General features: G+C 36.8%; 1 protein-coding gene across 6 annotated transcripts in view; it reads left to right on the top strand.

Annotated features, from left to right (window-relative positions):
* Positions 1–24,988, top strand: part of FBXW7 (F-box and WD repeat domain containing 7) — a 106,597-nt gene extending 81,609 nt beyond the window's left edge. For 4 of the 6 annotated variants that reach the window (XM_072405911.1, XM_072405913.1, XM_072405914.1 and 1 more), the window contains 10 exons: positions 2,368–2,450; positions 5,091–5,232; positions 12,232–12,366; positions 14,672–14,795; positions 14,897–15,033; positions 15,656–15,769; positions 18,756–18,937; positions 19,753–19,978; positions 21,040–21,250; positions 23,135–24,988. In XM_072405911.1, the coding sequence (XP_072262012.1) occupies positions 2,368–2,450; positions 5,091–5,232; positions 12,232–12,366; positions 14,672–14,795; positions 14,897–15,033; positions 15,656–15,769; positions 18,756–18,937; positions 19,753–19,978; positions 21,040–21,250; positions 23,135–23,403 (1,623 nt within the window). In that variant the 3' untranslated portion in view covers positions 23,404–24,988. Of the gene's footprint in view, positions 1–34; positions 863–2,367; positions 2,451–5,090; positions 5,233–12,231; positions 12,367–14,671; positions 14,796–14,896; positions 15,034–15,655; positions 15,770–18,755; positions 18,938–19,752; positions 19,979–21,039; positions 21,251–23,134 lie in introns of those variants that run through there. The other 2 variants (XM_072405916.1, XM_072405917.1) reach the window with 2 other exon arrangements.
* Positions 24,989–26,686: the final 1,698 nt, after the last annotated feature.

The raw sequence follows: 26,686 nt of genomic DNA, 5'->3' as shown, positions 1-26,686 counted from the left end.
ACGTGATCCGCTTTCCGCTGCGTTGTGGTTGAAGATATGAGTGTATCGGAGGTTTCTGTAGCGGTGTCCCCCCTGTGCTTGTCATGTTGGTTTGTCCTCCCCCGTGTTGTGTGTGTGGAGTAGCAGTGAGCGGGGCTCCTGTGAAGCGCTGAGCTGTGTGCTGTGAGGAGTTTGAGGTGCAGCCGCCGCTCTGTGAACGTGTCCGAGCATGTCCACACACCGCTACAGTCTATGCGAGCTCACTACCTGTACGGGGGATTTATTCGTCACTAGGCGGACACACAGGCAGTAGTGCCAGGCACCCAGCAGACACTCACCAGGGGAATATACTCATACACCCGGAATCATGGGGTTCTACGGCACTTTAAAAATGATCTTTTATAAAGTAAGTGATTGGAGTCCTGTCTGGAAGTGACCAGCTCTCTCTCAGCTCCTTTTCATGGTTGCAGATGCCTCTTGTTTGTTGATTTTTTTTTCCTGCTGGCGATGAGTAAAGGAAAAGTCTGCATTGGATGAAGGGGAGAGGTAATGGGGATGCAGAATAAGGTGATGAGATGGTGTTTGATTAGACAGACCCAGCATCCTCCCCTCCTGGTTCTGCAGATGGCATTCCCAATGCAGATCACAACACATCCATTGGCATGAGATTGGAAGCCCAGATCTGTGGAGCTATCGTCTGGTCACCTTCATCTGCATCCCACTTGTCCCATCCCTGGCCGGGGTGTGGAGGTGCCAAGGACTCTCCTGAATAGATGGTGACAACTGGGCAAAGCGTGCCCTAATCACAATGCCCTCTGCAGCTTTGCAGTATTGTAAACTTCCAGGATGGGAGCGATTCTCCAGCTATCTGCCCACAAGTCTGGTAAGATACCTGGCAAGGTTAAATAACGCATTGGCTGCATCTGTCAAGCCCTCCTGGCAAGCAACTCTTTTATTGTACCCATCAGGATGAGGACTAGAATGGGGCGATGGAGCATGGCACACACCTACATAGGATTGGCTGGTGTTTAGTAAATAAGGGCTGAGATTTAGGCTTTGTCTATGATGACCCCAGGATGATGAAGCCAGATCTCCTTTTCTCTGCATGGGCAGTGCCTGTCTTTGGCACCAAACTGGCATTTCTCTTTTTACGTGAGTAATATGGGTATTCGGTTTGAGAAGTTTGTTACCGATCAGGTTAACCTGCAGGAGATCACGGATGGTCCTGAATGTTAATATTTCCCAGGATGTCTGTGCCTGCCAATAACTTCACAGGAGTATTCCACAAAATACAAGCAAAGCTTTGATTCTGCTTACAGGATTTCACTAAAATGTCTCCAGTGCAATCATTACTGTCAGTGTTGTGTCAGTATTATATATTTTTTAAGGCCATGTAGAACAGAAAATCCGGAAAATATATAAAACACCTGGTTGTTACAATCTTTTTACTAGCCGAACATTACATTAGGAAACAGATGTACGCGTCTTCTAAATTGCTAGATCATCTCAGTCCCTGGGGTTGTTCTGAGCACATCCCTGTTTTAACGACTTGTAACATTAATTACTGTAGCAGATCTTTCTGTTAGGAACACATCTGATCACATTGGTGGTGCATATTGAAGAAGTTATCAGCTAATTCCTGACACTTGTTGATGTGAAATAAGTGATGAGGCCACATCATTGTAAAACAAGACTTTCATCTCTGGAAGAAGGACCCCATGGTGGCAAAGCACAGTAAAACATGAGTCCTCACAGCAGTCCGTGTTCCCTCATTATGCCAGCTCACATCCATGTAAATGAAGGAAATTCTAGGATTTTTTTTATCCAAAACATATTTGATATGCAAATACCAAATTGCTTTACAAATTTAATTCTAAAACTAGGATGTCTATGCAGACCCCTAAACTACTGCCACGCGTCTAAATATTTATTTTAATGAAAGTAGTGGGAATTAGCCTGGCATTTTTAGGTACGATAAACCTTATTTTATCTGCTATGGTTTTCCAAAATGCAACAGGTATTGAAGAGTCTGGTTATTCTAGTATGGTGGAGGGCTGGGACTAGTCAGGGTATGTAGGGGGAAGAGAATACTTGGCTGAGCCCCTGCCAATGATATGTTATAGTTTTGTTGTTTGTATGTAAATGATATAATATTACTACATCTCTATAGGATATACATATTATAGCAATTGTATGATTATAAAGTATTTGTATTTTACTTTGATGTGATACACTGATATGTGGAAATCATCCAATAGCTGAGTCTTTGCAGTAAAAAATGTGAATTATATGTGAATACCCAAAGCTCGCTTCTCTGTGCATTTTACTTGTTTTCATGGTTGTTGGGCACACTGTTTATGCGTATTTTTCTCCTCTTTTTCTTTTCAGATGAAGAGAAAGTTGGACCATGGATCCGAGGTCCGTTCTTTCTCTTTGGGAAAGAAACCCTGCAAAGGCTCAGAGTACACAAGGTAATTAAATTCAATAATAGCTGCTTTGGTCATGACTGGAGTGTACATCCTGTCTCACCAGCTGCTGAGCTTCTTCTCTAATTTGAGCACAGCTTTTGCTTTCATTACTTCTCCAGAGGGTAGATTCTAGTTGTGAATAACAGCAGATTAATTGGTGGCCTTGCTTGGGGGGGAAAAAAAAATCAAAGTTTTAAAGATTTAAGCAAAGTTGTTTTAACTAAAAACTATTCTCCATGACTTATAAGTGCTGTGCTATGATCATGGAAATATTGATGCATAGTGTTATTAATATTTCTGTCACTATTGTTTATCGTGGTCAATGGCAGCACTGAGGAAGTGAAATTAGAATGACTTTTCCTCAATGTTTTTCCACTTTAACTGTGCAGAAAATGTGACCCGTATTCTACCAGCAATTTCAGTAGTGATCGGATTAATTGGAAAAATGCCTGCAGTAGGTGGATGTCTTTAAGAAGATCGTGCTGCATGCAGAGATTTGACTACAGACGATTATGCTAGTGCTTCATAAAGGCTTGTGGAGCTACAACACTGCAGGTGCCCTCCACTTGCAAACAATTCATATTTGGCAGATCCTTGTGATACTGTCTGTGCATTACAGTGTTTAAACAATACATTTCATGTGATTTTATGAATCATAATGCTTGTTTAAATTGAAGTCCCAATCTGCACCTAACACAGCAGAAAAAATACTGAGCTATCCTTTGATGGCTTTTTTTCTCTGCCCGATTCACACTGTCACTGCCACTTCGCACAGTTGTCCTCTACAGTCACACTTAATCACTTCACTCTGAAATTTGCATGACCTAACAGTTCCCTGCCGTGGCAAGCCCTTACAGTCAGATGACTCCACTTAACCCCCTACATGCTGGTGCAACTGTGAAAGTGGACCCTGTGTATTCATTGTTTACTATCAGCCCAGTCATTTACAAAAATGCATTGTATTGCATTGAATTATTCTCTTAAATGGCAAAATTGTTGTTCATATAGCTTTTGCAGCTTTAAAATTTAAATACTACGTCATCTGCAGCTTGACGCCTTGTTTGCATCCTTCTAGACTGTTGCCAGCCGATACCCCCAAGGAGCAATAGGTTTAGCATAATTCATTAAAGCTTTCAGGTTGAGGTTGAAACCAGCAGTGTAGAAGTCTTTGTTGCCTTCTGGAAAGTATCCAATGACAACATAATATTGCAGTACGATCTGAGAGTATAAAAGGTGTCAGTAGGGATTCCCCATCCTCAAGGGATTCCAGTGGTGCTAATCACCTGCACAATTAAAAGGTGACAATAGCGTTTCATGGTCTTATGATGTGGAGGAGGAGTAATGATTAAATGTCTTCATACTTAAAGCAACATCTCCTTCATTCTGAATTTAATATTGTGCAAAAACCCTTTGAATGTTTACTTATAAATCTAATGTTGTGCATCTGCAGTGTGCAAAATCGATGATGAAATGGATTGCAGAAATAAACTTGGAAGCAATAGACAGAATGCCAGTCATCAGCTGAATTGGCTTACCTTTTAACCCATTCCTGTTTTGCAGTGTATCTGATAGTATGCTGTGAAAGGGCAAAGTTCAGAATTAGTAAGGGGATAGAGTACATGCCCATTGGGATTGTTCGCTATGAATGTACATGCCTGGGAAATTGATTACATGCTTGAGAAGCGTGACATCCTCGCCAAGTGCCCTGGGTTTGAGTGACAATTTTAACTGCCTTCATCAAGACAGCTTTTCTCAGGCTTCAAGTAAATAAACTGTGTGTGCCTGTTAATTAGCCAAGGTTAATTTAGATTTCTAAATGATTCTGTAAGATATTTATAGGGAAAGTATAGGTCTGTGCTCAATTTATTATAGGAAACTTTTATCATTTAAACTGTGGCCAAAATACTGTTTAATTATGTGTAATTAAAGGGGTGTGATCAAGGTGGTTGTATGTTACCTGTTTTTCCTTTTTGTACCTTTCCCCTCCCACAATCCAAGATCATAGTGAAAGGGTAATTGTCTTATTGTTAAATTGACCATGGCGTATCCCCATCGTCACCTGGTTTCCTCCCACGTTCTAAAATTATACTTACAGGTTAGTCTGCTTCCACCCAAACTGACTTCTAGCTTGTGCTTATTTGCATGTGGCATCCTCACACAGTCCAAAACTGTCTTTGTTCTCTGCCAATTTTTTTTTTGTTTTTTTTGTTTTTGATCTTAATACTTGAATGCATTACATGTTATGTGTACATGTTGTCAGAATATGTTTTAAACAATGTTTTTCTGTAAAATATTTGCAGGAAAATAGGTGGAATGTAGAAAGCCCCTTCTCTCATTGGGTTTCTCTAGTTCCTATTGCAGAAACTGATTATTTTCAAAGCAAAGTCAAATGAGTTTCTGAGACAAACTTTTGCCAAAACAGGCCAGAAACATGTGACCACCCCAGTCGTCCAAATGTGCTTCTATACATACTTAAATTAAAGCACTGTTAGAGACGGCAGAAGTACAATTCTATCCACACAAGCAAATGTGGATGGGATTTATACGTGTTCAAAATGGAAAACACTCTTTTTACATACCTGCTATATTAAACACAATTTAACATTTTTATCCTTTACTAATTGTCATGCTTTGTGTGTGTAGTACCACAGGTCTTGTGCCATGTTCAGCAACACCTACGACATTTGGCGACTTACGGGCAGCAAATGGACAAGGTCAGCAAAGACGTAGAATTACATCTGTGCAACCCCCCACAGGCCTGCAAGAATGGCTGAAAATGTTCCAGGTACTTTCATTTGTTTGCTCTGGTTACTGTTGAAAAATTTTGTTGCAAGTCTTTTTTTTTTTTTTTTTTTTATCATATTATGTAGGTTTGGTAAAATTTTAGGGGATATTCCAGAGGCCCAGGCTCTTGGAGATACCTAAAATGAATATTCTAAATCATTTTCTTTTCAGCCAAATACTCCACAGTTATGGCAATATTATTACTAAGGGGCTAGAGTTGTGCTGGCACAAAAGCCCTAACCTATGTCCCTGCCATGTGACATGGCTGGTGTATAAATTGAGATATGAAAAATTTGCATCAACACCAATTAATGTAAGCAATATATATATATATATATATATATATATATATATATATATATATAGTGGTGCAAAGAAAACTAGAGCTGGCATTTACGTTTTAGATTGTATTCTCTGTAAACAACCCTAGGACTCTAGTTCACTTCTTTGTCTCGCAACTAAACCTTGTTGTGTGTTGTTAGGTGATCACATCATTAGTACTTATCTGGCTCTTCAGTCTCTGCTGCATGAATTCTCTGAGCCATAGTTTGTTACCTCTCTACAGTATCAGACTCAAGAGAAAGTATTACCAGTCTAGATTTGAGCACGTCAATTCTGGGACAAACTATGGATAGTTTCTGTAGTCTAAGCATTATATATATCTGAGATATATGTGGCAAGTTTTCCTTGTAGAGGGCATTTAGGTCACAGATGAAATTTATCTAAAACTATTATATTAACTAATTTAGATTTTCTATTTTTGCTTTGCTTTGTTGCCCCTGAGCAGAGTTACTCCACAGCATTGTTTAAAGTTTGCCCCCTTCCCAGCCTAAATTCTCTTTTGAGGTTTATTATATGATAGTGTGAAATCTTGTAGTATGTAAGTGACAAATGATAAAATAGGATAAAATAGGAGTTTATCAATCATTTTGTGATCTTTTCATTTCCAAGCCAATTTACAAGTATTTGCTAGATTGTGGGCCATTTAAGGCTTTATCTAATCTCTAACCCCTTTAATGAAACACATATTGGTATTTCTGGGATTCATTTGGTTGTTTGTACAAGTTTAACATTTTATGTAGTTTACATATGCTGCTTTATAGTCTACGGAAAACTTTAATTACCTCCAGTTTGTATGGAACTTATAGGCACTGTATATTATATCAGCAGAGTTTGTACTGGTTATGCAGTCTTCTGTCTTATTGATGGGTTTATTGCTTTTTTTTTTTTTTTTTAATTTTATAGCCTTCTACAGCAAGGGGTTAAACGGATGTGTTCTATGGTACATACTCTGTATTTATGCTGCGTTCTTTGTTCAGAATTTGAGCCAACAAAGCAACACTCCTTTTGTAAACTGAATGAAAGCAAACATTTTTGTACTTTTAACTGAGAGTACATACAAAGTTTATTTCAAAAATGCTAACTACAGGGAAAATGTTTGTAACTGCAGAAAAGTATGCACATGCACAGAAATTATAGCCCCCCCTCCACTCTAGCAAACATGAGAAAAAAAAGTAATAAAGCCCTAAAAATTTTGAAGATACTCTGTGAAATTTCTATTGCTCAGAACTTAATGCAAACTCTATTTTAAAAAGATATAAACAGATATTTTATCACAATTAGTATCTGAAGTCTTTCCTGCATCCACAATATATAATCAGAGGTTAGTTATATTTTGCATATGTTACCTCCCTGGGGCTCTATAATAACACACAAAGCACCAAAATGTGCCCTGTACTTGTTGCATGTTGTAAGTGTGCTGTGCATTGACCACATCATGATATCTGATTCCTGGAGTTGTTTAGAAAATTCGATATATTCTTCTGGTGGGTATCTGTAAAGCATTCTAATTGATCCTGTAACCAGACCTACCAGACGTTTTGTGTGCAAAATTGCCAAATGCTGAACTGCAGCTACCTGTCTGAGGACATCAGTACTGAACATCTACAGCTGGAAGGCACAGAGATAAGTCAGCAATCCACGTCATCTGGGTGTTTTCTATTCCTGTTACCATGAAGGATGCATTCTTTTATCTATGATAATTGTTTCCCTCCTGGGAAAATAGGAGCCTTTCATGAGTGGAAAAGCAAATGGGAAGCTATGATGGAGATGAATGGTTTGAGTTATCAAGTCCCAACATGTTATCTTATAGGAGGGATGTTCAGGTAATTATCCTAAGCATCTGGGCTACGTGCCAGGTGTTCTACCACATTTCACCGTAAGACTAGTGTTTTTATTTGTGAGAATTGTCCTTAAGAGTTACTCTGCACAAAGAATCTTGACTTATCATTCTCCCCCACTCTCTCACCCTCCGGCTATAATTACTAGTTCCCATTCATTCAGGTCATTTGGTGGAGCTGTGGTATGCAAATTTACATTAAAGAAGATAATCAAGCACTGCGTTTGGGGATTAATGGGCATTCATGGTACAAACAGGGGCAGTGTTCCCATGAAAAAAATACAGTAACTGGAAAAAAAACAAAAAACTTTCTATTGTTCAGATGCTTATTGAAAGTAGAATATTTCCATGCTGTCAAATCCTAACTATAGCTCTGCAGTTTGAATACCATAATGTATTCTGACAAGGAAAATCTGCTATAAATAGCCAATAATAGGATATATTCCTTTCTGTGTTGAAAAGTGTGTAACGTTATTCAGTCTGGTAACTAATCTTCAAATTCTGTCATTTAAAGGTGAATATTACTATTTGGTATGTGAGATATTTCTGATCTCTGAGTATGGTGTGTTCAGCCCAGTTGTCATCTTTGTGGCAGGTAAAGGAAATCTGGTATCAGAAATTTGGAGGCTGCCCTTGCTAACTCCTCTTTTTAATAATGTTAATAGCCTGTTGCCCATACTAATCCAGTGGCTTTAATATTTCATAAAGCATCAAGTATGCAAATCGGTTGTTCTGATATCAGACCGACTAATCTTCATGTTTAAATCAGATCTTCCTGATACTGGTTTCATTTACAGCTGCACAATAATGCAGGTATGTAATTGATATTTTAATATAGTATTGGTCTTTTGTCATCCCTATACCTCAGACCTGGAGTGTGGGGAAAAAAAACGCTAACAAGGGCCTTTCAGTAATGACCTGACAAGCAGCATGCCAATAGGAAAGAAAGCAGAGTGACGGAGAGATAGAATAGAGCCTCAAATGAGGTGGGTTGGCTAATGCTGGCAATCAGTTTGAAGACATGTAGGAGCACCTGTATGGGGGATTTCTGGATTAGTGGAAAGTATTGCAGCAAAAGTAGGTTTTATTTTTCAACGAGCTCCTCATCTTTTTCCTATTTTTGTCTGAAGTTCCCCTGTACTCATTTTTCTGGCCTACTACAAACATTTGCCTTCTGCATGTCGAGAACACACTTTGAAACCTATCTCTGGTCAAAAATATTCTTTTCCCAGCCACCTCTGACCCATTTTGGAAGTGGTTTTGTTTTTCTCACTTTTTGTAGCGAGGTATATTCACTTATATCCACCCATCAGATCCATTGCCAGTGCCATAAAGGCTAGGTGAGTGTCACATTCACTGCTTTATGGATGAATCACCACATATTTGCTAAGTAAACATTTGTCAATACTATTAGAGGATTTCCAAAGACAACAGAAAAATTGGGAAATAAAGACCTGCAGTCATTGCTCTCTCCACTACTGCTTTCAATCAACGGCCTGAAGCTTGATCTTGTTCGTTTTTTTTTTTTTTTCCCCCCCCAAACTAAAAGGCTGCTTTCATTTTTGCATTTTTTGTTTTGCAGAACACTTACTAGTAACCGTAATACAGTAAAACCTGCTCATATAATTTGACACATAATAAGTGTACACAATTGTCTTGATTACTTTTGATGTGGTTCCTCAAGTTCTTTATCAGAATCCTGTACTCTCTTAAAAATGTCCTATGTGACCGTGAACCTTTCTTTTGTGCCCATATTGTCTGTACAACAATCAGAATTTAGCTGTATCCTTTACCTTTGAATTCTCCAAACCATAAAAAAGTCAGCTTGCCCACCCCTAATTATTTATGTTCCTTTCTTTTAAATCTATGTTTGCATAACAAATAAAACCCTTTGATGAGCAGAGCTCGGTGGAAATTAGGCACATTGTATAAATGTGGAACACTTTCAGTTGTATTGTTTGCATTCATATTGGCTGTGCTATGCACCTTTTATACTAGTTTATATTAAGCTACATTGTGTTCTGTGTGCATATTCCTTCCCATTCTTGTCATCTTCAGCAAAGTGATTTCTTCTTACAAATTCTTGTTCTGCCTGGTCATCACTGTAGGTGTTTATCCATTGGATTTCTTGTCAAGGGTATAGTCAATAGATCATTAACATAAGGATGTAAGGAGTAATATGTGATACAAAAAGATTTGAAGTTATCTATAATGAAAACGTTTTACATTTTTAGTAATGTAGGACACAAATTTATGACAAGGGAAGGCTAAAAACTCCTAATTGCGGTGCCTCTTTGTAGATGTCACTTACCAGTAACAAATAGTTTTTTTTTTTCCCCCGTTGTGTTTCATATTTGAGACACTCCACTCACAACATTGTTGACACCATTGTCCATACAATGTAATAGATTTACTTAAGTACCCATAGAAAATTGTACTCACCTTTTCATTTTCGCCCCCACCCTTCTCTTCTGCTGTCAAATGTGAAGAATTTGAAAATACCCCAAACTTTTGGATTGTGAAAATCTTTGTTTTAGCTTTGGTTAGTGTGAGAAAGTTGCTGGCTTTTTTTCAGTGTTTAATCCCATCTGCGTGTCCAATGAAAAGATTCATCACTCATTTCTCCTAATGTCTGTCATCACCATGACAGAAAGTAAAAGTAAATCTAAAAGTTAGAAGTTGTCACCAGACATCAGAACGTTTGCTTACTGGTCCTACATTCTTTATAGTTCATGTGTTTAAATGGTAAATGTAAACTTCAGGATTACAAACTATTGTAAATGACAGCATTTGTGGCAGTTAGGATGTAGAAATGATGAGTGTAGGCCTCTGAGTTCTTCTTTAATAATAAAACTTTAAATGGTTTTCTTTATATAAGCTGCACTTATTACAAAACCAATAAAAGGCTTCCAAGAGGTCCTATTTATTCTTCTCTTTATTGTTTTGGCTTTATGAAGCAATACTTCAGGGATCCAGCGACAATAAAATGCCCTCTAGTGCAATCTATTGACTTCCAATGTTTATAATTAGGTGTGTTTTTTTTAAATGCCATGACTTCAGAAGTCAGAAAACTGTTAATCTATAATTGAGCCTGTTAAAAAAAAAAAAAAAAAAAAAAAAAAAAATCTCCTGAAATCATTTTATTAAGCCTTTATTAGTCTTTTGTGTCTTTACATGTAATTTGTGTACGCGGCTGATGTCTGAGCTCTGCATACCATGATCAGGATGATGGTTACACATGCTATGGAGCCTTGCTTGTTGAATGTAAATACCCCTCAAGCGTTGACCATATGTTGTATGATTATTGCTCTTCCAAATCAAGGTCATGTTGGGAGAGAACATGATTTATATCCAGTTTCTTTTTTTTTTTAAACTCAAAAGTGATTGATTTGAAATCAAGTTTATTGTGCATTCCTAAAGCTTTGTTAACCTGTAAATATGTATTAAAGCTAAGCAACTTAAAAACCATTTGCTGGCATTAACATTTAATAATCCCGTATTGTCTAGTAATGTCAATTTAATTCAAATATACTTCCTTATTCTGACCTGACATTTACTTGTTTAAGGCTGTTTATTAAGATGCATCTCTATGAGGCTGAAGAAGGTGGTAAATAACAGCATGTAAATCAGTATCTGGTGGAACTTTCTATATTGTACCATTGAATGGTGTTGTAGCTTGTTATAGAATTGACCGCCTATTGCTAAATTGAAGTGTTTTAGTGTTGGTTCATTTAAGCTTCACAGTCGGCATAATAGGTCCCTTATTACACCATACTTACTTTGAAGAGAAACAATAGGATAATGTCCATTTTTTTTGTTTACAGTTTGGTCTGTTTGCAAATAGGGCACCTTTATAATATTAGAAATGACATATTGAGGCTATAGTGGGCAACATGGTTTATTCACGTCACAGGCGGCACGGTGGCTGAGAGGTCAGTACTCTGACAGTCCCAGGTTCAAATCTCTGGCACTATCTGCATGGAGGTTTCATGTTCTCACCAAATTTGTGTGGGTTTCCTCCACATTCCAAAAAAAACATGCCGTTCGGTTAATTGGCTTCCCTCTAAATTGACCTCATTTGACATTTGACCTTGGTACGTTAGACGTTAGCTTGTGAGCCCCTTTGAGGAACAGCTAGTGACATGACTATAGATTTGTGAAATGCTGTGTAATATGTTGGCACACTGCATTGATTTTGTATGCCCTCCAACATGTTTGGATTGGGGAAGAAAAACATTTTTTTTTTTTACTGGGTTAGTATGCATGAATTGACCCAAGAATATTTGGGTTGGTTTGTTTGCCTTTGGTAGAGTCATTAAATTCTAAGCTCCTTTTATGGTTTAATTCTTTCTGTAGTACTTTACATAACATATCAACTCTAAGACAATGTGCACAAATGATAATTGCTGGAAACAATCTTTCTTCATTGTTTCCAGTGACGAATGAAAGAGAGCTATGGAGCACCATTCTGTTCTGTGCCGTGCGCTCCTTCGTTGACATGGAAAGTGGTCCTTCCGGGTCAGATGTTCATTGATCTGCCATTACAGGTCACTGAGCACATCATATTTTTCTCCAAAACATGACAACCATTTCATGTCGACCAAGTTTAAGAAATTGTTATATATTGCTGTTCATATTTGTGATTGGCCCACTTTATGTTCACACAATGTATCCCATCTTATTTTCACAGCTTTTGTAACTCTGACAAGGTCATGCTTACTAAGAAATGTATATAAGCACAGTTAATTGTGAAATAACTGTACACCAGTTTTGTATGATAATGATTGATTGATGATGATTTCTCTGTTTTTTGTTTCATAGAGCTGGAGTGGACCAGAAAAACTACTGGCCCTGGATGAACTTATAGACAGTTGTGAACCAACTCAAGTAAAGCATATGATGCAAGTTATTGAACCTCAGTTTCAACGGGACTTCATTTCTTTACTGCCTAAAGAGGTGAGATTTGTCAGCTGTTAGAGGGCACAGCTAGTTGTATAAACACAAGCCGCCCTCATCTGCCACCTTTAACTGTTGTTAAGCTAATTACGATATTCAGCAAAGTCACTTGTGCTGTGTTAATTGGTGCTTAAGAGCGATGCAAGCCGACACATCTTTGTGACTTAGCGGAGTAATTCCATGATTAATGTGCGCTTATGAGTGAAAGCAGTTTGACAATCATGGCAAGTCACAAGTCTTGTTTGAAGATACATTAAGTGTTTTTCTTGACAGCGGTTTTACTATTGCCAAGTTCAGGTTTTCCTTTTTCCTCAATCTATAGACATCTGTAATCACAGTATAAGTGCACTAAGGCCACATTTATTTGTGTTTGTACCATGCATTGTGATGAGTACTGCAATGTGTATCCTGTCATAACCTCTCCCTATACACAAAGCATTGATCCACACTGCATTGCAGGCTCTTGACACAGCAGCAGTTATTCTCCTCAATGCACAGGGTATAGAGATTGCATTAATTGGAAAATGCAGGGTTATCTTTCTGCATTAGGTAAATTTGTTTCATAGTTTGAGTGTACTGATTGGTAAGCATAAACCTTTAGTTTAGCTTTTCCTGGATTTGTTGCCCTTTACAAAGAGCATTATTAATATTGTGAGCAGGTTTTTAATCTTCATTTTCTAATCTAGTAGCATTTATACTACAAGCCTTAAGAATTTAATTAGCAGATATTGGTAATTAGTACATTATTAGGCACCTTAAAGTGACCTTTTCATGCTACAGGTGCTGTGGTTAAAGGGTAAAGCAAATAATTTGACCACTTGACTGCAATCAGCGTAACATGCTCTTCTGGATGAGTACACGGCAGGCATGCCTATTGTGTCCTTAAATAACTATGACAGTGATGGCTGTCTGCACTCTAAATGAATATGGTCGGATTGTATGCTCAGGTCTGACCACCTTTTACTACTATCTGTGATGTGTTCTTCCAAGCCATGCTTTATTTCCCGCGTAACATTAATTGCAGTCATTCCATAAGATACATAAGGGATTTGTTCCAGTACCAGAACATTTTTTTTTTAGTTCTGTTATTTCTAGTAATTTTAAATCGAAAAAAGTGGTTTAATATCACGTGAGCTAAACATATTCATTACATCTGTATACTGATAGACTGAGGTTCTAGAGACCTATAGGTCCTATAGTAATAGGTATGTATATATTAGAAATGTTACTTGGAGTATTCTGTTTCTCTGATTTTTTTATTTAAGTCATTTTCAGTAAATTAAAGCTTGTGGTTTAATGGAGGGGATGTTTAAGAGGATATTTGAGCAATCGTCTGATTTAATCCTTGTGTCTTTGGGGAACTACACTTAGAAATAAGTAATTTCCTCCCTAGTTTGATGTCTCATTTACCAAAGCCAGCTGTTAGTTGCAATCTGGCACTACACCATACTGAAATACAGAACGTGGTGTATGTACAGCATTGAGACAGTTTAACAGCGGTGTTAAAACAATGGGGACAAAATCAGGGCGGTGTTTTAAAGGGCTAGATTAGGGGTAGCAGCTTTTTCCCAAAATATGCATTGGTAAACTAAATGGGACATGTCAAATTTATAACACTTTATATTTCAAAAGATTAATTTGCAATTGAAATGGCTTGTAGAAATGTTTCCTGTTAATATCAATATCTATTACCACTATGTTAATGCTGTGAAAAGTGCTGAAAATCAGCATTTTAATATGAGCTTCTAAGCCTGAGTGAGAGACATTGAGCAGATGTTGAAAGAGTTTGAATTCTGGGAGCTGAGATGCAGGTGCATTAGGCAAATATCAAATAATTTAAAGGGAACTGTGATGCGGCACTGCATATGCCAAGCATAATAAAATTGCTATCATTTAAAATATGTAATTCTACGTCACAGGTAAACATTATTTTAAAGGCAGTAGGGCAGAGTTAACAATAAAGTCAATTATTTTTACAATCAGTCAAGTGTAGATTACACTTTGGGTTCAATCATGACATTGTGTTCTTCACAAATCAAAAGCAATAATCTTCATGAATTAGTTTGCAACAATAATGAACATCCTGCAATGGGTAATGATTCCATAATTTACTCCAGGAGTTGTTTGTGTTGGAGCTATTTGCTTGATGTGTTTCTAGACACCTGCACTGGCTTTTGTAATTTTTATAACTGTTACACTTTTATTTGTTTAGTTAGAAACTTACATTTTATGGAGACAACTGACTCAGAAACACAATGATCATTGATTTTTGTACCTACATTTACATTATCTTTGTTTTTCCTAGTTGGCGTTGTATGTACTCTCGTTTCTTGAACCTAAGGATCTCCTTCAGGCAGCACAGACTTGTCGGTACTGGCGAATCCTGGCTGAGGACAACCTTTTATGGAGGGAAAAGTGTAAAGAAGATGGTAAATGTCTACATGTATTTTAGATGGCTATGTCTGTAGAAATTTTAGATTTATATGTTTTTTAATTGTTCTCATATGTATCGCCCTATTTTATTTTTTAGGTATTGATGAACCTTTACATATAAAGAGAAGGAAAGTGCTAAAACCAGGTTTTACGCACAGTCCATGGAAAAGTGCTTATATTAGGCAGCATCGGATTGATACTAACTGGCGACGAGGTGAACTTAAGTCCCCAAAGGTAAAGTTTGACAATTTGTGTTTATGTTGGCATTTGTTTATATGCTTGTGTGTGTCCGGAGTTAAACAAAGACCAGCATTAAAAAAAATGTTGCTAAAGTCATTGGCCAACAATAAACTTTTATTTCTTCAGTCATAAGGCTCAGTTCACAGTGTTTTTTTTCCCCAAGTGATATTACTTAAAAAAAAAAAAAAAGAAAAAAAAAAGAAAGGTTTTTATTGACACAAATTGTTTTTTCCCCCCCCACTACTGTAAATTAGCACTGTTTTTCAAACAGTCAGCTTATGTAATATTAGATTACAGTAATGTGTGATATACAAGACTATGATAAACAGTCCTATAAATAATCAGGGATTTAACATGTCCAGAGGAAAATAATTAGGTGGCAAACTTTTTATGGCTAGTAAATGCATGTTGTGCACAACAATACAATCCAATCACACGTTGATGTAATGATTCAGTATATACTAGGAAACAATGCATGTATTCTTAATTGTTTATATTAAAATCAGGTTTGTGCAGTTACATAGGAATGTTTTTTTTATTTTTTTATTTTACATTTCTATTCATGGTATAAACTGGTCCTAACCAGTTTTTTTCCATTCTTTTTTTCCTCTCTTAGGTTCTGAAAGGTCATGATGATCATGTGATTACTTGTCTTCAGTTTTGTGGTAACAGAATAGTTAGTGGCTCTGATGACAACACATTAAAAGTTTGGTCAGCAGTTACTGGGAAGGTATGCTCATAAAGTCATAAAATGTGTGACCCAGTATTTTATCACATTTTTACATTTTTACCAATTTATTGTATTTTTGCCAGGGTAATGGTAGTGTTATGCGGGGGGTTATGGCCTTCCTCAATTGCACCTGTGGGTTCATTAGCAGCCATGTTTGGTCATTTGATTGCTTTGACTCTGGCATCCTGTGCTGTTTTACCTCAGTCATTACCTACCAGCACAATCTGGCTTACCATGCCTGGCCAACTGTTGTTTTGCAGCAGTTGGTAAGAATCTTTGGCATAAACATTTTTAAACAGGTATTTTTTTTTCCTATTTTTTTTTTTTGTGAGGTTATGTAAGGTAGTGGAACAGCTTCCACATTTTTATTGTGATACATAGAATTAAACTTATTTCTGTAGGGATCAGAAACTTCTCTGTGCTGCTACAATGTTTCTGCTCCATTTTGCCAGGATGGATTAGAGTGGTTACAGTATTTCATTTACATTGTGTGCCAGCCTGTTAACTGGGTCATCTGGCTTGCAAATTCCAGCAGTGCTGAAATAGTTGGCATTACTGCACAGTTGATAGGAGCCAATTTATTGTTAGCCAGCCATTGTGAATGCAATTTTCTACTATTAAGCCACAATAAATTGATTAATTTATGTTTAAGCCAGAAATGCTACTCAGAAGCCTTGTCCCTGAAGGCGGGTAGAACTAGCCTTCACAGTGAAGCATTTTTGCTAGCTTGTAATAAACTGCCCTAGAGGTATAACACATTCAGCTACTTCCCGTCCGTTCACATTCTTCAGCATGAGCTTCTCCTTTTTTCCAGTGGATGCCTTTCCTGATTTTATTGTAGAGCCATTTAAGTTGTTTTATAGATGTGAGACTATTTTAATTATTCCTCTGTAACTAATATAAAAATTGATTTTATAACTTGTGCTTGGCCTTGGTGATTGTCACACACATAGTCGTCCGTCCACATGAAAGCTATGCACCTGATCCACTTACTGACATTGGCAGTCTGAGAGACATTTTGTGGCATATGTTTACTTTCCACACATGCAACAGGTAGCATCACCAGAATGTTGTGGTCTCATAAGAACAAAGCATTTGGTGGTAATCTTAAAACTGGCACAATTGTCTATCTGCTCACATTCTGTTGAATGGCAGCCTATTTTCAAAGATGACAATATTCAATTTTAATATTAGCTTTGATTTTTAGATATTTTTCAGTAGTTGAGGACTGGAGTCATTATTACAGAGTATTTGACATTTCTTTCTCACACTTTGTCCTCAAGCAAACACATCAAACTAATCTACCTTTTTTTTCTTTCTTTTTTTTTTTTTTTACAAAATTTTAACTATAAAGTAGCGCATTTTCCCTGATCGTTCTATTTGCTTTTGTATGTGTGTCATTTTTTATTTGCTTTAATGCCTGTTTGGTCATATTGCTAACTTTTGTTGGGCTATGGGGAATCTGAATCGTGTAGTAAGAAAATAGGATTGTTTTATTAAAGTCACCAAGAGGGATAAGCTGTTCTTCCTGTGCTCTCATTTACAGAAAAAAACAAATAGTGTGGGCACTATATGACCTTTTTGTTTGCCTGATGAGGAAAACCACTTGTGTGTCTAACCTTGGGATATTTCCATCCTGATCATTATGTAGGAAGATCTGTGGAGGAGTTGGCTTGTTGTGGCATTGTATACAATCCACATATCATCCTGCACTCTAAACGATCTTTGCTTCCCTTCTCATCACACTAAGAGAAACTTTTAATGAATGTAATGTATTAACAATTATTACTCAGACAGTTTCACGCTCTATTTGTTATAAAGCATTATTAAGAGACGACTACAAAAGAAGACATTTTTTTTAAAGTAATATATAATGACGTTTGCAGCAAAAATAACTTAGTGAGTCATGAATTTGGGTTATAAATAAGCCTGTTGGATGGGAAGTCGCTGGGCAACAGGTTTATGTCACAGCTGTAAAATGCAAGTGGGCTGGTTTTAACTTGAGATCCGGGCTAAGTGGGAGTGGGGAATGAATTTGTTTAATAATAATGTGAAGAAACAATAGTTTAATTGCAATCCTCTGATAGATTACCTAACATGATCAAGTGTAGATGATACTCACAGATGTGCATGCATTTACTATATTGCCTTCAACATAGTATCTCAAGGCTTTTTTTCCTTCCATGCTTTATTTTATTTTTAAGGAATACAATTAGATTATTTTCCTGCCTTACTGATATTTTTAACTGTCCTTGTTAATTATCCTATCATCATAATTTTTTTTATAACTGCTACATAGTAGCAAAACTATGCAATTAAGTTTTTAAATTGCTTAAAATGCTACAAAAGCACACTAAAAGTATTCAGCAGTCCTCTTAGAACAGGGGTGTCCCAACTTTTTGCAAAGAGGGCCAGATTTGGTGAGGTGAAAATGTGTGGGGGCCGACCACTAACCAGGGTTAGTGTGAGCATGGTCTGCGCGGGTCCCGCACAGCACACGCCCACCAGGATGACATGAGGGATTCCCTGCGCATGGAGTGCGATGTCAATGCGGGCACCGTGCAGAGCACCTTCTTGGAATCAGAGTGGGCGTGGTCTGTGTGGGTCGCGCACAGCACACACCCACCATAATGACGTGGTGGATTACCTGTTCACACATGGGGATTCCCGTCTTGCCAATTAAGCACGCCGATTAGCGGGATGATAATTGCATCTCAGTTGATCAACTGTGCTGGCGGGCCACAAATTATTGATTTTATGACAGAGGCTGCAGGCCGGTGGAAATCTGAACACGGGCCGCAATTGGGCCCCGGGCCGTTCTTTGGACGTACCTGTCTTAGAACAACATAGTGGTGCTGAAGGCGAAAAATTGTGGCTCCCTGCAGAGCTGTGGATCTGATATTTTGCCTTTGTGTTAAGTTACCGGGTGTGCTGACTTGTATTTCTGCAACCTAATTTTGTAAATGACTTTGCTTTCTCTTTACAGTGTCTGAGAACGCTGGTTGGACATACGGGTGGTGTCTGGTCATCTCAGATGAGGGATAATATTATTATCAGTGGCTCCACAGACAGAACGTTAAAAGTATGGAATGCAGAAACTGGGGAATGTATACACACACTTTATGGACATACCTCCACTGTGCGATGCATGCATCTACATGAGAAAAGGTTTGTTGTCTCTCAATATTTTCTTCCTAAAATGAAAAATGTTAGTATCTAATCTTTTATTCAAATATACCTAACTTTTGTTAGATTGATTGCTTTTCTGTAAGATTTAGACTGAATTTAATTACTTTTCATAAATTATGTACCTAGTACATGGTTTCTCGAACTTTCCTACTGCACACCGAATAGGTGCTTGTAGGTTAAAATACATGTGCTGAAAAAAATACACAGTAATATGGTATCCCTGGTAATCCCAATCTGATGATTGTAAACTGTAATATCAACTTTATACAACATTTTTATTTTAACCCAATATCTAGATATTGCATCATTTTGAAATAAAGAACAAACAATAAAAAAGCAGATTAAAAATTTTATATAAGTAGGTGCCACTGTTTGCATTGTATAGTACTTCCATTGCCGCTTAATGCTGTACACTCTAAGTGTACTTTATTCACATAATTAGTGAAATAAAGCCTGGTGTACAGATAGGCACCAAGGATTCTAATCGGTACAATCTCATTTTAGATCCTGGCAACAAAATGGATGTATCCCTGTACCCCCTCTGGTATTATTTACAATATATCACCATCTGTTTTGTTGGTTTCATTTGTTTTAACAATCTGTGTTTTCTTTTGTAATTTGCTCTGACATAAAAAGGAAAGCCAGGGCAGCAATAAAAAGTGAGAAAACACATCTCCTTTTGTGTTTTCTGTGTTATTGCTTGCCTCATTAGAAGTGAGCAGGAAATATTTTATATTGACACAGGTACTGTCATTCAGTTTTATGGGCTGCATCATTTTTTTCCCTCTCTTCAGGGTAGTGAGCGGGTCACGAGATGCCACCCTGCGAGTCTGGGATATTGAAACCGGCCAATGTTTGCATGTTCTGATGGGGCATGTAGCAGCTGTCCGCTGTGTTCAGTATGATGGACGGAGGGTAGTCAGCGGAGCTTATGATTTTATGGTGAAAGTCTGGGATCCAGAGACCGAAACCTGTTTACACACACTGCAAGGCCACACAAACAGAGTTTATTCTCTACAGGTATAAACAAAATATCTACTTGGGAACTGTATTAATTTAAATCTACATTTTCATCCCAGCTGTTTTTCAGATATTCAGAGCATTGTGGGGAGTTTTTAGTGAGCTATGCATGCTCTGTTTTAAATGCATGTAGGTCAAATGCCATCCCGATTTGTATTTACTTTGCTCAGAGCTCATTACAATGTGCCCTTACCGTCAGGCTCTGTGCTCTTTTTATCCTGTCTGTAGAAATGCCCTCTGGTTACGAGATGCGTTGGGTTTCTTCCCGTGATTGGCTAAGCTATTGTAGGTCAACAATTAGCTGCATATTGCTATCTGAATATGGTAAAATAGTTGGTTCTAACATAATTTAATTTTAACTTCTGGCAAGTCAGGCCAATGTCAATCTTTTTTGCGTCATAGGTCATATTATTTTTGATTTATGCAAGTAAGGAAGTGAATGTTAAAACTTCATCAAAGATGCATGACAAACCTACTGTGCTATACTAAGCAGCTAACATGTGCTATGTTTAAGATACAGGCAGAGTAAAATTATTATTATTAAAAAGTATTTGTATAGCACCAATGTACTATGCAGCTCTGAACGTTAGTTAGATAGGGGTGGCAAATGACAGACATACAGACAGTGACACAGGAGGAGAGGGCCCTGCTCAGAAGAGATTACAACCTAAGAGCATTGGGAAACATTTTCACTATAACTGACAGTTTTTCTTTGGAAACTTGCAGTTCTGGTATTTATTTCCAACATCATTAGAAAATGTTTGTCAATGTAAACCAAAAAAAATGTAAATCCCACTACTATGTATGGCTACAATATGGCCGTATCCTCCACTCATCTCCCCAGACCCGAATCTTCTTATTAGGCATATATCAGGTAAGAGGTTTGTAATCATGACTTATATAGTATTCATTAGTCCTTTATGGGAATAAATGTATGAATCATATTAGGGCCTGCTGATCTGTGAAGGCCTCACATGCAAGTTCTATGTTGTTTTATTCTATGATCTTCCTACTTTTATTTTTCTCTAAACTAATCTCTTTGCCTTTTTCTGTAATTGCAGTTTGATGGCATCCATGTAGTCAGTGGATCTTTGGATACCTCAATAAGAGTCTGGGATGTGGAGACTGGAAATTGTATCCACACATTGACTGGGCACCAGTCATTAACCAGTGGAATGGAACTTAAGGATAACATTCTTGTCTCGGGAAATGCAGATTCTACTGTTAAAATATGGGACATTAAAACAGGACAGTGTTTACAAACATTGCAAGGTATATTGTCTCAATTCTCTTCACTAAATTAAATTACTTAGGAAATCTCCTAAATTATAAAGGAAAAATGTACATTTATCCTTTAATTGTCCCTCTTCTCCCAGCAACCCTCCAAGTACTATACTTAGCCATGTTCTTTCATCCTGTGTGCAGCCTGCTAGGAGCCACATACCTCCAACTCCAGATATCTACCAGACACTTTTCTACACTTCTGTTTATTCTTGTGGTCTGTTCTGTGTGCCAGTGGTAGATGGCCTTTTTGTACAGATAAGTAGGGCATTACGTTATTTCCTGACCTACCTTATGTTATTTAGTTTGCCCGTTTGACCCCTTTAGTCTAATGTTCATCTTGATTCATATGACCCAGGAGGAGGAATACACGTGGGCCTGTTTTATCAATGTATCACTTTGTAGTACAGGCTTCTAATCCACTGGTGGATGTGGAGCAGCAAAGACTGTTTTTATCTGTGTATGTAAAGAATATAAAATATTTAGCAGAATTGAGGCTTATTCAACCAAGATGCTTTGTTTTATTTTCCTAAAGAAATGGTAGAATACATTTAAAAATGCTTTTGCTGTTGCCCTAATGTTGTAGTTCACCCCCCTTTTGTCTATTGGTTGCTTTTGTCAGCACTTCAATTTCTGCTTCCCATTGTCATATCAGAAAACAGATGTAATGTTACTCTATGATACATGTCTGATACAGAAATGACTTTTTTGTAGTTTTACTTTCAGTACAGTTTGCCTTGTATAAACTGTAAGTGTAGTAAAAAATACTTCATCTTGGTTGGGGAACAAGCTGGGAAATAAAGGGCCATTGTCTTTTATTCCTGTGTGTTCCTATTCTTAGAAAAGGAAATGTCCACCATTCTGTTTACTTGATTTATATGACTAGACAGCTTATACTGCCTTGCAGCCCAATTAAATCAGTCAGTATTGTAAGGTGCAGGATCCCCTTGAATACAGATGAGCATTGAATGTTGATGTGGAATTTGGGAACATTCTTCATGGTCTGCTAGGCAAATATATCATTATAGTTGTAATATGACATAGAAAGGTTCATCCTGGCCTATGTATGCTTGGCATTTTATTTTATTGAGATAGTAAACAGATATTTCTGTTGCATTTTAGAAACTGGCTAATTCTCTTAGAAATGTATATACAAACATAATATTAATGTTCTTTGCTTATGGTGTTTGTTTTCTTATTGACTCTTGGCAGTGTGTACACATGTATATATGCACTGTTAGCTATGTTGTAAATGTAACACTTACCCAGCCAGTTCATTTACAAAATCCATTAAATTCATTTGAAATAAAATAACTTAATGGTTACAAACCAGCAAATGCCATGTAAGGTGGTCATGCACATGTGCTCCAAAAGCGGATGTCTTTACTATACTAAATCTCTCCTTAATCATCCTAAATAAGTTTTTGAAAATCTGAAGAATGTTGTACTTTATTATTATTGTTCTGGGTTTACTGAAAGGAATAAATATGATCATCATAGCCTATCAATTATGAAGTAGGTAGCCTCTGTGTCTGTAGTACAATACAACACTTTTGCTTACGCAGCTAAAATGATTTTCATTATATATATATATATATATATATATATATATATATATATATATATATATATATATTATATAATTTTAGGTTTTTACAATTAAATAGAAATGCAATAACATGATAACAGAAAATACAAACAATGAACAAGGAAAGAATAGCAGCAAGAACATTACATAACGTTATGATAAAAATGATTCTTTCTAAGCACTTGAGGTTTCATTTTTGCATTTATTTTAGGCATTTAAAAATATATTATGCTGGCATTGCTGTGTAAACCCCTCATATAAATATCTTTTTCACATTTTCCTCCTAGGTCCCAACAAACATCAAAGTGCTGTGACCTGTTTACAGTTTAACAAGAACTTTGTAATAACGAGCTCAGATGATGGGACTGTAAAACTGTGGGACTTGAAAACGGGTGAATTTATTCGGAACCTGGTCACGTTGGAAAGTGGCGGAAGTGGAGGTGTTGTGTGGCGAATCAGAGCCTCCAACACAAAGCTAGTGTGTGCTGTTGGAAGTAGAAATGGGACTGAAGAGACAAAGCTGCTGGTGCTGGACTTTGATGTGGACATGAAGTGAAGGCTGGGGAAATTCTTTTGTCCAAATTTATAGACAATGTAACGCCCTCTTTATTTTTGGCCTCCCACTTCTTACCTAGTCCTTCCCTCCAGAAATATCCATTGGCCTCTGTTAACAGGATTTCAGCTTTGGGCAACATGACATAGACCTACAAAAGGCAGATGAGAAGACATCTTGTCACTGAAAGACTTTGACGTTTTGATGTGGACTACCTTTTTCTTTTGTGAAAAGGAGGACTCTCAAAATGAAACCAGGTGCAATTATTTCTGAATAACTTCTCCAATTTGTTCACGAGGCAGCACCAGTAGTCTACATGATTTTCGGTGGACTGTCCTTAAATCTAGACCTTAACTCACAGCTTCACAAATTGCTGGTTAAATTTTCAAGAGAGCAGTTGCAACAAAGTCATTTTCTCTTTTTTGGAAATGCTGAAAAAAATTACTGTGAATTGTTTTTGTACAGTTCTGTCACTTTTTTGTTTTGCCGACTATTGCCAATGTCAGTCAATCACAGTATTAGCCTCTGTTTCTCTCTTTACTGTTGCTTCCATCTACACTATTCAATGCATACATTGCTCTGGGGTGGCAAGCTTGTCTTTATGTTCTCAGATGGATATAAATCTTGATGCTGGTGCTAGCAGTAGGTCTTTAAAAATGGGATTGTTGTCCCACAGCTGTACTGTATTCCCAGTGGCCAAACATATTTATGCTGCTAAATGAAAGGAAAAAAAAAAGCAAATTTTTTTTTTTATTATTATTTTACTGCTGTGACGTTTTAGTCCCAGACTGAATTCCAAATTTCTTCTAGTTTGGATACAGAAAAAGACTTTTTGCCACTGAAATTTGTATCCATGGTGCCTCTAAGAGGCCGTAAGTGGGACAGTTTCAAATAATTAAGAGTGAAGTTTGCTTGCAAAAGAAAAATAATGAAATGAGTGTGTGCAAAGCTTATTTTCTTGTTTTTGAGCAAAATGTAAACACATTCCTTGGAACAAAGCTGTTGTAGCCTGTTCTGTTGGGAACTTTTTGTTGTGAGGCTGTGGTGAATGTAACAAAATGCATTACAACTGACAAAACTACTTTTTAAAAAGCAAAACAACCATAAAAAATTTGCTGGTTAGGCTCAACAAATGACAGTATTCAAGGGGTAGACAGCTGTTACAATTAAATAGGGCATGTGGACGAGTGAAGCAGAGAAGACAAACATTTTTTTCTTTTTTCTTTTTGTGGTGCAAGCTTCACGTGCAGATAAACAAGACCATACAATTGTCAAATAATTTGCCTCATGTTCCAGGAGTCACAACTCAAGCTGAACTGTGAAAAGTGGTTTAACACTGTATCCTATGCGATCTTTTGGATTTGTTTCTTAGACTTTTTTTTTCCTCCTCATTCTATATTTTTGTTTTATTATTTATAGTCTGGTTTTTAAAATAATCAGATTCCATTTCGTTCATTTTACAGTTCTGTAACAACCTGATGTGATGGAGGAAAACATTGTTTAAAGGGATTGTGTCTATGGTTTGATTCACTTAGAAATTTTATTTTCTTATAACTTAAGTGCAATAAAATGTGTTTTTTTCATGTTACATATTTTAATTTGTGTTTTTTGTTTACCTGATACTTCATTTTCCAATCTTTTTTTAAAACGGCATGTTGCCAGAAAATAGTTTCCCCTGCTTTCTCATTTCTTTGCATTCTATATATGAGATGCTTTTTATGTTTACTTTATTCTGTTTAGATATAACACCAATATTTTGGGGTTTACATAAGCCCATGCATATCTGCTTCTTATTCCAAAGCCTACAATATATTATTCCTTCAAAAGAAACCCTACATAAACACTACAGATTATATGCAGTGGGTAATCTTTGTGAGACCCCAGTTCTTCAAACTTACAGTGCTGTCCACAGTTTTTTTAATACAAACTGGCACTGAGGTGCTTGACTAGCTTTATTTTTATAATCATTTCTAATTTAAAAGAAATCATATATTACTTTTCCAGTGTGTTTCAGTTATGTAGTTTGTGCCCTGTGTTTGCAAAGGAAGTTTCTAAAGTTACTGAAGACGTTTAGGCACGTAGCAAGTGAATTATCACTCCGTCAGGATATAATCTTATATCTTAGTGAATGAGTTCAAGCTTTACTGACTTCAGCCATCAAAACATGTGCAAGGAATAATCTGTATGTTTTTCCATTTCTTTGCACAATTGGTTATTTTTTGCAAAGTGAATTTTCACCTCGTTCATTCATTGAAAATCCTTATTTGTTTACTCAATCAACCCGTTCTCTTTCTATTAAGTACCAATATAACTGAATTTTTCTTACCTAATGTTATCTATGTCAGAGGATCACTTCTGAACTGTTATGAAAGCCTTTATATGCTATAACTATTACAAAAAGAGCATTTAAAAATATTTTCCTTGCTTGCTTTACCTGAGAACCGACATCTGTAAGCCTGTGTCCCAGATGTCCTTGTGAAACCTTTGAAAGTTTGAACACATAAGGATTAAGAGCATATAACATAAACCGCTAGATTTACACCAATCTCTTAAAAATAGACTGAACTTTAGGGGGTCTGTATATGAAGCTGTATATCTATTATTCTCTGGTAGAGAATCTTCCAGATTCATGTGTTTTAATAGCAGTGATTGATTCTTACCCAAGAAAATGTTTTAAAGTCGGATTTACTGCCTTATATACAGACCCCTAAGATCTTGTCATAACTGGCAAGTAGTTAAATTAACATATTCAAAGTTCTTTAATATTTGCAGTGCATATGTGGGTAGCAGAATTTGTTACCACTGTAAAATAATAAAGCGTGTTCTATGCCATGCAAGCATGTATGTTCTTCACTTATGTCTGCATTTAAATAACATTTAGCTGTATTTATGCTCACTATAATCCAGTTCCTGGAATGTTCTATGCGTATCAGGTCTTACAGTGGTGCCAGTTTCTGATACTACTGTTCTTTGTTCCTTACATTTGCCATTAATAGAATTGATTTACTAAAAGACCAGAGGCTGCTCACGCTAAACATAAGTTGTGTTTATATCTATAAAAGTCTAATTCATGTCATTGTGCTGCAATATCAATCGTAACAATGTAATACACAACAATGCAACTGACGTGTGTTAGTGCACAGTGGTGCCATTTTTTTAAACTTATTTTATCCCAACTTACCTCCAAGTGCCTGTGTGCTACTGTGCAACAAAATGCAACTTATTTTTACACTAGTTTCTTTGCATTTCAGCCCATTCATTTTAGATTTTACCACAGCCCAACTCA

Source organism: Pyxicephalus adspersus, chromosome 3 (assembly GCF_032062135.1).
Source record: "Pyxicephalus adspersus chromosome 3, UCB_Pads_2.0, whole genome shotgun sequence".
Classification (NCBI taxonomy): domain Eukaryota; kingdom Metazoa; phylum Chordata; class Amphibia; order Anura; family Pyxicephalidae; genus Pyxicephalus; species Pyxicephalus adspersus.
The sequence above is the reverse complement of the archived record's forward strand: the minus strand, read 5'-3'. Positions and strand labels throughout refer to the sequence as shown.